General features: G+C 37.0%; 1 protein-coding gene across 3 annotated transcripts in view; it reads left to right on the top strand.

Annotated features, from left to right (window-relative positions):
- Positions 1-12223, top strand: part of STIM2 (stromal interaction molecule 2) — a 141050-nt gene that overhangs the window by 103140 nt on the left and 25687 nt on the right. For all 3 annotated transcript variants that reach the window (XM_041752709.1, XM_041752710.1, XM_041752711.1), the window contains exon 4: positions 10838-10949. In XM_041752709.1, the coding sequence (XP_041608643.1) occupies positions 10838-10949 (112 nt within the window). The remainder of the gene's footprint in view (positions 1-10837; positions 10950-12223) is intronic.

Genomic DNA, 12223 nt, shown 5'->3' with positions numbered 1-12223 from the left:
TGCAGTCATTATTTTGATGGTCAAGTTGTTCCAGATTTGGCTAGGGGAAAGCCTTTCAAGCTGAGTGACTTCTATATTCTTTTATATGTCTAGGTATGTCTCTACCACCTTTTGAGCTCTTCTTTACTTTCTGGCACAGAAAAAGAAGTTCCAGGCTCATTTTCTTGTTTCTCAGCCCTAGCCCTGGAAACAACAGTTTCTTCAAGGATTCCCCTTTACATATAGTTGAGACTATGTTTAGAGATCTTGATATGTACACTAAGTATGCTCTTGCTACTGAGGTGTTGTTGCCAGGCTTTCTCAGTGAACAGATAAGAAACACACACCTTTATATTTATTTCTCTCTATATATTAAAAAGTCTTGAGTATCACTGATATCTGAACCAGTTTATACTGCTACCAGTATAACACTAATGGTTTAATTCTAGCTTAATCTCTTTCCTTACTTGTACCTACTTTTACTCATGAAAAACCTAGCTCTGTTATCTTCAATATATTTTCTTATTTGCCAGTCCCTCTGTACATAACCAGTCTCTTGACTCTGTTGGGCTGCTACGTTACCCAGGAACCTGCCATGCATAGCCCCCACAGAGCTGCCACTCTACCCAGTGTCCTCATTATATAGACTCTGATCACCACTAGCCTGTCTTCCCAACTTCATATGGAATCTAGCCACTTCTGGGCAACTGAAAGATTTTGAAATGAATTCGAGAATTAGAAAAAAACTTGGGATGAGAGTCTGAGCATTCTCTAGTGACACTCTGCTGATGACTCTATCTTTATTTTTATTATTGAAGCACATTATTCACATTTTTCCTTCTTCATAACTCTAGCTATTGACAAGGGTCCCTGTGAATGGCGAAGTTATTTAGTATTTTATTGTTTTAACCATTGTGTCAGTACTCACAAAATTAGAGAACTTTTCTTAAAAGCCATTTTGTCATTAATAACTAGTTCAGCCAGCACTGTATATAGTAAATAAAACCAAAGTTGGAAAATGTTATCTGACAAGTAAATGCAGCTAATGTATTTGTGAACTGTTATATTTCTAAATGCTATAAATGTACTAGAAAAAGGCATATGTATTTGCAGTCAAATAGAAACCGCCCGAGTCTTGGGACACCTGGGTGGCTCAGTGGTTGAGCGCCTGCCTTTGGCTCTGGGTGTGATCCTGGGGTCTGGGGATCGGGTCCCCACATTGGGCTCCCTGGAGCGAGCCTGTTTCTTCCTGTCTGTGTCTTTGCCTCTTTCTCTATGTGTCTCATGAATAAATAAATAAAATCTTAAAAAAGAAACTGCCTGAGTCTTAAAAATGCTTCTATCACTGAAATTGGTGAATTTTTCTGTTCTAGAAGGAAGTAGGATTAAAAAGTTGTGAATATAATGTCTTTTCCTACCTGGAGATTGTGTGACAAGCTGTGAAAGCTCAGTTTTTAGCTGGCCTTTAGTAAGAAAGTATTTATTAATAAACTGGGCTTTTGTGTTCATTTTTTTTGTTGAACTCCCTCTGGCAGTCAGTACATTTTCTTTGAGCTTCTAGGTAGTCTTGGTAATAATTTCTTGACTCTGATGTTTTACATTTATTTTATCCAGTGTCCAATAGTAATTACTGTGAACTCAGTATATACTTGCTGAATAAAAGAATCTCAAGTTGTATGTAGAGAAAACCTTTTAACTTTCAAATTCCAAGAGAAAAAAAATTGAGCATTTTTAATAACTTTAATAGCAGAAAATGAAAGCAAACATTTGTAAATCTATTTAAAAGTAGAATTCCTATTGTTGTTAAACATATTCTTTGAAAAGCAGCATCCGCTCCATTTTATGAAACATAGTCATAAATCTGAAAATGTTTGTTGCTTTCTCTAGAAACGCCACTAAAAAGTAAATGAAGGTGACATTTTCCTGGCAGCCTTGGTTGATTGAATCACTTTGTCATCTACTCATCCAACAAGCATGGAGTTCCTGACATATCTGCCATTCCATATTTATTTAATAGTAGCTATACTTTTGACATTGTATAACATGTTGGGAATATAAAAATGAGTAATAAGTATTGTCTGCCCTTAAAGAACTTACCTTCATTTGGTGTGAAATACTCTTTTAGATCTCAGTTTGGTATTTAAAAGTAAATAAATAAAAGACGAAGAAGAAGGGCAGGTGAGGGCTGAATGTAATATGAAAGAGCACATTTTTTTTTTAATTTTTTTTTTTTTAATTAACTTTTATTGGTGTTTAATTTACCAACATACAGAAAAACACCCAGTGCTCATCCCGTCAAGTGTCCACCTCAGTGTCCCGTCAAGTGTCCACCTCAGTGTGAAAGAGCACATAATCAGAGACAGAGCCACTGTGTCCCTAAGGCAGTATCTTTAATGACATAATAATGAGGTATTTAGGAAAACTTGATTAATCATTTAGTCTTTAAATGGCCCTCGAATCCACCAATTTGACTCAAGAAAGTACATTCCTTGCTTTTCCTTAATTACAAAAAAGTTCTGATCCGTTATTTATTTTATTATGATAATAATTTACATTGTAGAGTAGTTTCACCATTGCTCAGAGTCATCTCCACATGTATTTTGTTAATCTTCAGAATAGTCATGTAATTTTAAGATTCCGTGTTTTTCCAGCTTTTTTTTTTGTTTTGTTTTTTAAAGATAGGTCTTCATTATTCCTCACCATCTTCATGAAATTAGGGGTTGATACTGCACTCTGTTTAAATTATAATAAGATTGCAATTTACAAAAGAAAAAGTAATAAAGCCTTTCCTTAGTGTCGGTGGTACCACTCGTGGGAAGAGAACACCCTGGTAATTTTTATGTTCTGAGTGTTCAGACATTTGCCAACACTGATGCAGTATGCCTAAACATTACATGTAGTTCTTGCGTGGTGAAAGGTAAGGAGCTCATGAGGGGAAAGTGTGTGCATTTATCCCTCTTTGGTCGAATTAGTAATATCTGGACTTCCCAAGTTCAGGGTGTGGCTTTTAGGTGTCCAAATATAGCATGTTGTAGGAATTTAGTCCATGGTACAGAGACATGCCCTGCTGAGCAGTGTGCAAATGAGGAGCTCACATTCTGGCACTGTTCTAAAGATAAGCCTGTCTGGACCATGCGAGCAGCTGATCATCTAGCCTCGCTCAGAAGTCCACCACAAAGATCTATAAACCAGCTGAGTTAAGATGAAAGGTGGAAGGCTTTAAACTTCTTTTTATCTTTTATATTCTAAAAAGTAATTTTGAAATATTTCTATTACATTCAGTTGAAGTTGCTTTTCATCAAAGCCCTGCTCTGCTGTATTGTACCTTAGGTTAACTGCATTTTCCTGTGACAAGTTAATGTCTGTCACTGTAAGTACAGAGACCAGTTCTGAGGCTTTAGTTGTTTGAAATTTCATAGTGAAATTGAATTTAGAGAAGTGGTCAGTATTGGTATGCACCTATAATTTGGGATATAGAACTTCATGTAAATATGTCAATGATTCAGATGTTTTTTATTTTTTTTATTATTTTTTATTTTTTTGATTCAGATGTTTTTTAAACCAAATAGTTTTTTAAGCTTCTTTATCAGAGAAGCGGTAAAATAGAGGCCTTCTTTCAATAACTGTTTTACATGGCCAACTTTAAATGTAGTTGCTTTTGTTAACAATGTTTATTCTTTCTCCTCCCTGACCTTTTAACCAAACCCTTTGGTACTCACAAAGATGTTTTCATGCTTTAGAGAAGGTAGTGAGTGTGTATTGAATTGTACTGTATTTAGCTCTAAGGTACTGTATTATGAGATCAGAAGTTGATTTTTCTAAAATATATTAGTTTTCTAAAAGAAACTGCTATGCCATTTGCTTTCTTAACATTAAGAATATTACAAGTGTGCGTGTGTTTTGTTTCATGGTTTTTTGTTTTTGTTTTTTTTTTTTTAAGAGAGGGAGAGAGAGGGGGGTAGGGGTAGGAAGAGAGAATCGCAGGCAGACTCCACCCCCAGCACAGAGCCTGACACAGACCTCCATCTCACAACCCTGAGATCATAACCTGACCTGAAATCAGGAGTTGGACGCTCAACCAACAGCCACCCAGGTGCCCCAACAAGCACTTTTTACCATAAATTTAGAATATTGCAGTTTTTAAAAAACAGTAGGAGAGCTATTAAGACATGAAATACAGAATGAATGTAACTAATGTATTATATCCAAGTTCTGATGTGGTTGATGGTGACTTTAGCTATATTTTGAGATGTTTTCATCATGCAGAGGAGGGAGAGGAGGAGGAGCGTAATGGTTAGAAGTTGGGGCTTTGAAGTCAATAGACATAGTTTTGAATCCTATCTCTACTACTTACTTGTGTGAATTTAGGCAAGTTACTCATACTCTCTGAGCCTTAGCTTCCTGATTTGTGGACTAGGATTATAATATTACCTGTAAGACCTACTTCATAGGGTTGTTGAAAGAATTTCATGAAATACTTCATGTAAACCCTTTAGCCTAGCTGTTGGAAATTGCCAAGTGTTCACATAATGTTAGCTACTGCTATTATTAACATATTCTATGTGCTCACTAATGCCTTATAAATAGAAATCAGTTTTTTTCCTCACAGTCTTTAGGTGATTTTACAAATTATCTTTGAAGGCTTTTAGGACAGCATGTGCTTATATTAAATATAACAGGTGAAAACTTATATGGTGGTACTTCACTAAGCTGTTTTGTATTTTTAGGCCTGTAACTTAATACAAGTATATGGCTAAGTACATGGGTGCATCGGTTTTATAAGATGCCTTTTATAGATGAAAGGAGCAAGTAAATATGTATATCTTAATCTTCTGAAGTGTACCTTCCACACTGGTTTGTGTATATCATACTTGCTTAAGGCAGGGTGGACTGGAAGCACAGAGATTCTCATCTCATCCTTCTATCAAACACACACCTGTAAAATGGCACCTTCTCACTTCTTGTGTTTTATAGGTCTCTGTGATTCTGATTTGGAGTCAGAGATTCTCCAGTGCTGCTTTGAAATATATCATGAAAACAGTATTTCTTGTCTTTTGTACAACTATAGGTATGGTATAGCCAGTAGACCCAATTAAAAACAAAACATAACAGGTTTGGTTCTTGCCTTTAGGGAAGAAAAACATCAGTTATACATAGAGCTAATACTTAAAAGGCATCTCTAACCTGGGCTGTGTAGTTCCTGCCTTATGGAAGCTTACAGCACGTAGGGATGTAAGATGTAGTTAAGCAGATAGAAAATAAGGCAACACAAATAACGTGCTATATGGTAGAAATAGTATTATAGAAATACAGGAGAGGGAGAGATCACTTTCAGTTGCAGTCTTTCTTCTACTTATAACCAGTTTGTACATGAGGATGTACCTATGCATGATTCATGTGTTTCTTTTAGAAGGCTGCTTCAGCTGGGTGGCCACAGGAATGCTAGCTTCTCTCTCTGTTGCTGGCTATTTCTAGCCCTTCCCATCTCGTCATTCTCCCCATTACTACAAATCCTCCTGCTGTCTGAAAGCTTTTCTCCTCTTAGGTCCAGTTATCATTTTCAAGTGCTGATCCAAAATAATTACATGGTGATGGGACTGGCACTTGCAAGGAGGAAGGGGAGAGAGGGAAACTGTTTTGGTGTGGAATAGGGAACTTCATTCCATATTACAGAAATAGCCCTGTTGCGAACTGCAAGGGGAAGAGGGGGAGGGATAATGAAAAGGAGAATCCTTATCTTGCCTCTGTTCCTGTGAAAAATCCATAAACGTGTGCCCCCACACATCCTACATCTCCACACCCACTCATCTCCTGAAGATTTGGTTCTACTCACCGTCCTGTCCCCACTCTTTCCTGTTCCCCACCACCTCCTTTGTGTTAGAGCCCTGCCTCAGCTCTGAATCCCCTGACTCCTTGAAATCTTGTCATTTAGGTTTTTCCAAGTCCCAGGAGTCACCCCATGATGAAGAACTGGCATAGCTCCCTTGAGCTGTTGTGCTACTACTACCAGGCCCTCAGTAGACCACAGTGTGTGCTGGATGTCTCCAGTGGAATCCTAAATCCATTAATGCGATTATATGGCAGATTGTTCATGTATGATGTTTAATTCTTGTATTACTATTAGTATTATGAAGGTTAGTTTCTAAGAGAAATGTGTTTTAAGTTTTAAACAGTGATCTATTCCAAATCAGGAGACACTTAATATTGGCAGTGAACTTGCATTCTGAAGACGAAGGCTCAAATTCTAGCTCTTTCAGTTAATAGGCATGTGTGACTGCATGTGTAATTACTTGGCCTCTTTTGACCAAGGTTCTCTATATAGACTGTAGCAAGAATAGCGATCTTAAATGTGGCTATGGGGTTAAATGAGAATATATGTGAAAGTGTATAATGTAAAATCCTGTATCAAAGGAATGTGGCTTTTTGATGTTAACAGTAACTGTTAGGTTAAACAACAACAACAAACGAATTCCTGCCTTGTAAGAACTCCTCACCCAGGGGATAAGACAGGCCTGGGCGATTACACGAGAGTATGTGATACATCCTGTGACAGATATGTGCACATGTGATCAGGGGCACAGAGGAAAGCAACTATATTCTGAAAATGGGTGAATAGGGGAAACTTCGTGGGGGAGGGACTTCCTGATCTGAGTCTTAAAGGCTAAGAAAGAAACATGCCTGGTAAAGAAAGAAGAAGGGAAGCCCTTTCAGGTTGAAGGAGCGTCATGGGGGAATATGGCACATTCAGAAAGCTGTAGATACGGCTGCAAGTATGACCAGAGAATAAACTGTGTACTTGTGCTTGTTAATTTGATTATTGGGACCACATACCTGACTCTAAAAAGGCAATTTATTATACAGTGGTTAACAACTCTAGAAATAAACGTGGTCTGAAACCTGGTGTGATCGCTCACTAATCTATTATGTCTTACTAAGAACTTAACCTTCATAGACTTTTTAAGTTCAGTGGGGTGATCAAGGTTCCTATTTCAAAGGGTTGTTGCAATAAGTATTTGAAATTATGTTTGCAAATCTCCTGGAGTTTAATACACACATAATAAACATTAGCAGCAGTTTTTGTTTCTGTCCTGAAAGTTTAAGAGTTACTTTTCCTCCATCAGTATTTTAATAATCTACCTTCTGGGCTAGCAGTTTAGCAATATTTTAAACACCAACTTTTGTTATAATGTAATCAGAATTTGAATGGATTTTAAAAGATGGTCTAGCCTGATTTTATCATTCTGTATGTTAAGAAACTGAGTCACAGTTAATTACCTGGCTGTCATGTCCTAGTGAATCCATGGCACAGCTGGGACAAAAATCAGTCTCTTTGTATTCCAGAGTTCTCTCTCCTAGCCTTTGGAATAAATGTCAGAAATCATTCAGACACACAATATCTAGCAGAAAGAATATAAATTAGCAGTATAGAAATCAGCATTTCCAAAGCTTTGCAGATGGGAAGTCTAGGTTTTACAGAAACACAGTATCCTCCTCTGACTGCCCTCTGGTGGAAGTGCTACTTAGCAACAGCATATGTGAAAGAGCAGTGAGAGGCGGGTGATAAGGAACCAGGTAGTTCTTAAATGAGTAACTCCTTTGCCATCAAGGTTTTCTTACATGGATAAATTCCTATTTCTATTTATTTGGGTTTCCTCACTGAAGTGTGAGATTAGATTTTCACAGTACCTGCCCATTAAACATGTTCTACTTCATTTATTCAAGAGGACCCAACAGATAATTTGTTGAGTGTCTTTTGTGTACCAAATGCTAAGAATAGAATGATGAGCAAGAAACGTGTGCATTAGTGGAATAAACAGGTGTTTAAATAATAATCATACAAATAAATAATAATAATTAAGTGCTATGCCTAAAAAAGTACAGAATGATTTATGACCATTAGCAATGTTTGAGAAGCCTCCCTTGAGGAATTAAAGTTTTAACTGAGATAGGGAGTCTCTGTAAATAGACAAAGATGAGTCAGAGCAACAGAGAAAAGAATCTCATGTTGAGGAAACAGCATATGCAAAGGCCCTGAGGAAGGACACAGTATGATCTCTCCTAAGAATTGAAAGACAACTAGTATATTTGGAGCAGAGAAAGCAAATATAAAATACAAGTCCTGGTCATGAGAAGTGAAAGTATTTACTAGGCATCACCAAAGAAACCCAAAGGCACAGGAGGAAGTGAACCTCCTCTCAAAGCAAACTGTGTGCTCTTTGTTAGAATTTTGTTGTTTTAAAGGTTCATTGTAGAGAAAATTACTTTAGAACGACTGTAATGTTCCATGTACAGAGTAATCTTAGGATTTGGGCACTTTAATAAATACATATTTTTTTCATTTGATTTTTCTTCCTTTCTCTCCTGGCTCATTGGGAACTGAGGGAATATTCTGATGTGCTGGAGTTTTGAGATCAGGGACTTCAGTTGTTGATCAGTTGAACAGCCATAGAAATGACAGAGAGAATCTTATCCTGTTTCCTTGGCTGAGATTTTTGTGTGGGTGTGTGAGGTGCAGCTGCACTGTTGGTTTCTTGGCAATCAAGACAAGCAATTCTCAGTGCAGTTCATGTTGAATGGGAAGAAACTTAAGAGAAAAAAAGGCTACTTTGAATATATTAAGTTCATCGGAAAGCACCGAGGGCCTGAACCTTCGGCTGGTAATAGAAGTTATGTGGCTAAATGGATACAGCAGCCTCGGGCACATGTCCAAGCCTATGGCAGGAACACATGAAGGAGAGAAGATTTTTAAAATAGTCAAAGCTTTGTCTCAATATAAAATTATCAATTACCATGTGTGATTTTTAAGTGAATTTTTGCTAGTTAATTTTTCATTTGTGATTTACTTAAGCTTTTCCTCTGACGAGCACTTAATGAAAAAAAAGGCAGATTGTGAGAAATTGGTGTTGCTTGCAAAATGAACTCAGAATTTTCTGTCATTTATCAGAAAGATATTTCTCAGATTTGTATATACATAGAGGGATTCCCAGGTTTGCTTTTTATCACTCCCTTGTTCTCTTCAGTCTCCTTTGACCTTCCTGTGGCCTGTAAGCACTTTGTGTTCCCAAACCCTCAAATTAATTGCAGACAATATGACGCTCTTAAGTTTTTAAGATCACTTGCACCCTCTCCTTTGGATAATCTCGTCAAATATGATCTTGTCATTGTCCTTCATACTCTTCAAGCAGAAATGTCTTGAGTTGCTTCCAGGCTTTAACTGCTTGTTTATATCTCTACTGCTATTTAATTTTCATGCTGCCTTCAGAGTAACATAGTTGTGTCCTGTTGTCAGTTGGCCTGGGTTCATATCCAGTCCTGCTACCAAGTACCTTGGTCCTCTTGTTAGTTTCTCATCTTAGTGCTTCATGGGGTTTGTTTGTTTTTAAATATGGCTTAAAGGAAAAAGTGACTATAACAGGCTCGATTCAAAGTAAGTGTCCAAGAGAAGAGTTGTTCTGGCTGGTCATTTTCTTCATAATTTAGGGCCCCTTTCCCAGAATCCGTTGTCCTGGGTTATCTCATTCAGTCTAAAGACTCTCCAAATGCTGATGACTCTAAATTGTTACACCCTGTTTCTGACCTCACTCTTCCCTAAGTTCCAGACTTGTGTAATTGGCTGCAACTGTGTATCTACACTTAAATATCTAAAAACAGAACTTTTTTTTTTTTTAAACAGAACTTTTGATCTTTGTCATCAGCTCCCACTTGCCTCTGTAGTCTGTTCCTCCCCAGTCTTTCCTGTCACAGTTAATGGTACCTCCTTTCTACTTTTTTTTTTTTTTAACTTTCTTGTAACTACCAACCTCCATCTCTTTCATGACCACATCTAACAGCATTATCCCCAGAACATATCCTAAATCTGACCACTTGTCACCATATCCTCTGCTAACACAATAGTCCAAGGCATTAACCTCTCTTATTTGGACAGCTATATAAAGGAATGGCCTTCTTATTGCTCTTTGTTTTCATTTTTGTCTCCTGCAGTCTGTTCACATTGAAGAGTATACATAGATTTAAAAATATTTACCCCCAACCTTCCTTATTGAAATTAGGGAAATATCCAGAATTTTTAAAAGTCATGACCTGGCCCCTCTGATTGCTTGCTTTCTCGCTTTCAAACATGGCTAGTTCATCCTATCGAAAGGCCTTTATACTAGCTTTTCCTTTTGTTTGGAATATTTTTTCCCCAGATCATCACAGTATTGGCTCCTTGTAAATTTTGGTTCTCAATTCAGATAATAGCTCCTCAGAGGCTTATCCTGACCTCTTTCCTTTCTTTCTTAATAGCTGATTACTGTCTGAAATTCCTCATACTTTTCTTCCTCATCTTGTAAATTGTCCCTCCTCTCCCATAAGGGCACAGACTATGCATCTTGTTTACAACCATAGTCCCAGTGTTTAGAATAGTACCTGATACTCAGAAGGTTTACAGTATTACATGGATGGGATGACTAAATGAAAGAATGATGGTTAGATTTCGTGTCCTGTGTTTCTACAACCAGGGAAATGATGAATTATTTCATCCTGAATGAATTTTACATAAATGCTTATTTTAGAATTAACCATGCTAAATTTGTATTCTTTTTCTTTCATGTTTTCTCTGTCATAGATTATAAGTTCTTAATTGTAGGAGGTATGTCTCCATTGTTTTCAGCTTCTGATGGAATGCCAAATACCATTGTAGTACTTATTGTCAATTGAATTAAAAATTCACTTAACATCCTCTGAAGTTATAGTAATTTTATATATGTGTGAATGTGTGTGTATATATATATATATATGTATATAAATACATATGTAAATTATGTAAGTTTAAAAGCAGATGTGTTTAAAATATGCCTTCCACTTTTATTTCTTGCAGTTCATAATTGGACCCTTGAGGACACACTTCAGTGGTTGATAGAATTTGTTGAACTACCCCAATATGAGAAGAATTTTAGAGACAATAATGTCAAAGGAACAACGCTTCCCAGGTGAGTCTTTTTTCACTCAAGGAGAATCACATACTAGATGTTATTTTCAATGCCAAATCATAAGTTACCTCTGTGGCTAAGGGCTCAAAGGAAATATTATAAATATATTTATTCTTTAAATTTTTTAAGGTGTGAATTTGCAAGTTTGTTTTTTTTTTTAATTTTACCTATTTGTTCATGAGAAACAGAGAGAGAGAGACAAGGAGGGGAGAGGGAGAGGCAGAGACACAGGCAGAGGGAGAAGCAGGCTCCATGCAGGGAGCCCAACTCCGGGCTCGATCCCGGGTCTCCAGGATCACACCCTGGGCCGAAGGTGGCGCTAAACTGCTGAGCCACCCGGGCTGCCCTGAATTTGCAAGTTTTAATTAATTTTTCTTGTTTAAATAATCAAAGTCTTTTTAAAATTTATTTCCAGAGAAAGTGATTTTGGGAATTAGACAATAGGCCAACTGCATCTTTTTTTAGATAACATCAAAGGGCCAACCTCTGACCATGTGGTAAATATAACAAAAACATATTCATTTGATATGAATCCACCTTTAAATGAAAAACCTGTTTGAATGGGTTAGTGTACAGATCCTTCTTAATTGTATTCCTTTAATAACAATAACAACTCAATATTAGCATCTGTAAGTTAAACCCTAAAAAAAATGTAATGAACAAAATATAAATAATAGCAACCATTTTAAAATGTATATTATGTAGAAGTACTCTGTATTTTCTCATTTAAGCTTCATGGTTAATGTTAAGATGTATTATTATCATTCCCATTTTGCAGATTAAAAAAACAACAACAACAACAACCCAAATCACAGAGAAGTTAAGTATTTTGCCCAATTCAACACTTGAACCCAATACCAAAGTCTGGGAAGCCAGTTTATCCCTTAGATTTCTGGAATTATTTGTTAGTAGTTTTCTAAATTTTATTTTCTAAATCTCCATTAGTGGGCAGCCCAGGTGGCTCAGCGGTTTAGCGCCACCTTCAGCCCAGGGTGTGATCCTGGAGACCTGGGATCAAGTCCCACAGGGACTTGCTTCTCCCTCTGCTTGTGTCTCTGCCTCTCTCTCTCTCTCTCTCTCTCTCTCTCTCTCTGTGTCTCTCATGAATAAATAAATAAAATCTTTAAAAATAAAAAACAAATTTCCATTAGTAAACTTAATAATTTTTAAAGGTTTTTGTTTTTAAAGATTTTATGTATTTGAGAGAGAGAGGGAGAGGGAGAGGGAGCAGTGGCAGGGGCAGACAGAGAAGGAGAAGCAGACTCTCCACTGAA

Source organism: Vulpes lagopus, chromosome 4, assembly GCF_018345385.1.
Source record: "Vulpes lagopus strain Blue_001 chromosome 4, ASM1834538v1, whole genome shotgun sequence".
NCBI classification, from domain to species: domain Eukaryota; kingdom Metazoa; phylum Chordata; class Mammalia; order Carnivora; family Canidae; genus Vulpes; species Vulpes lagopus.
The sequence above is the reverse complement of the archived record's forward strand: the minus strand, read 5'-3'. Positions and strand labels throughout refer to the sequence as shown.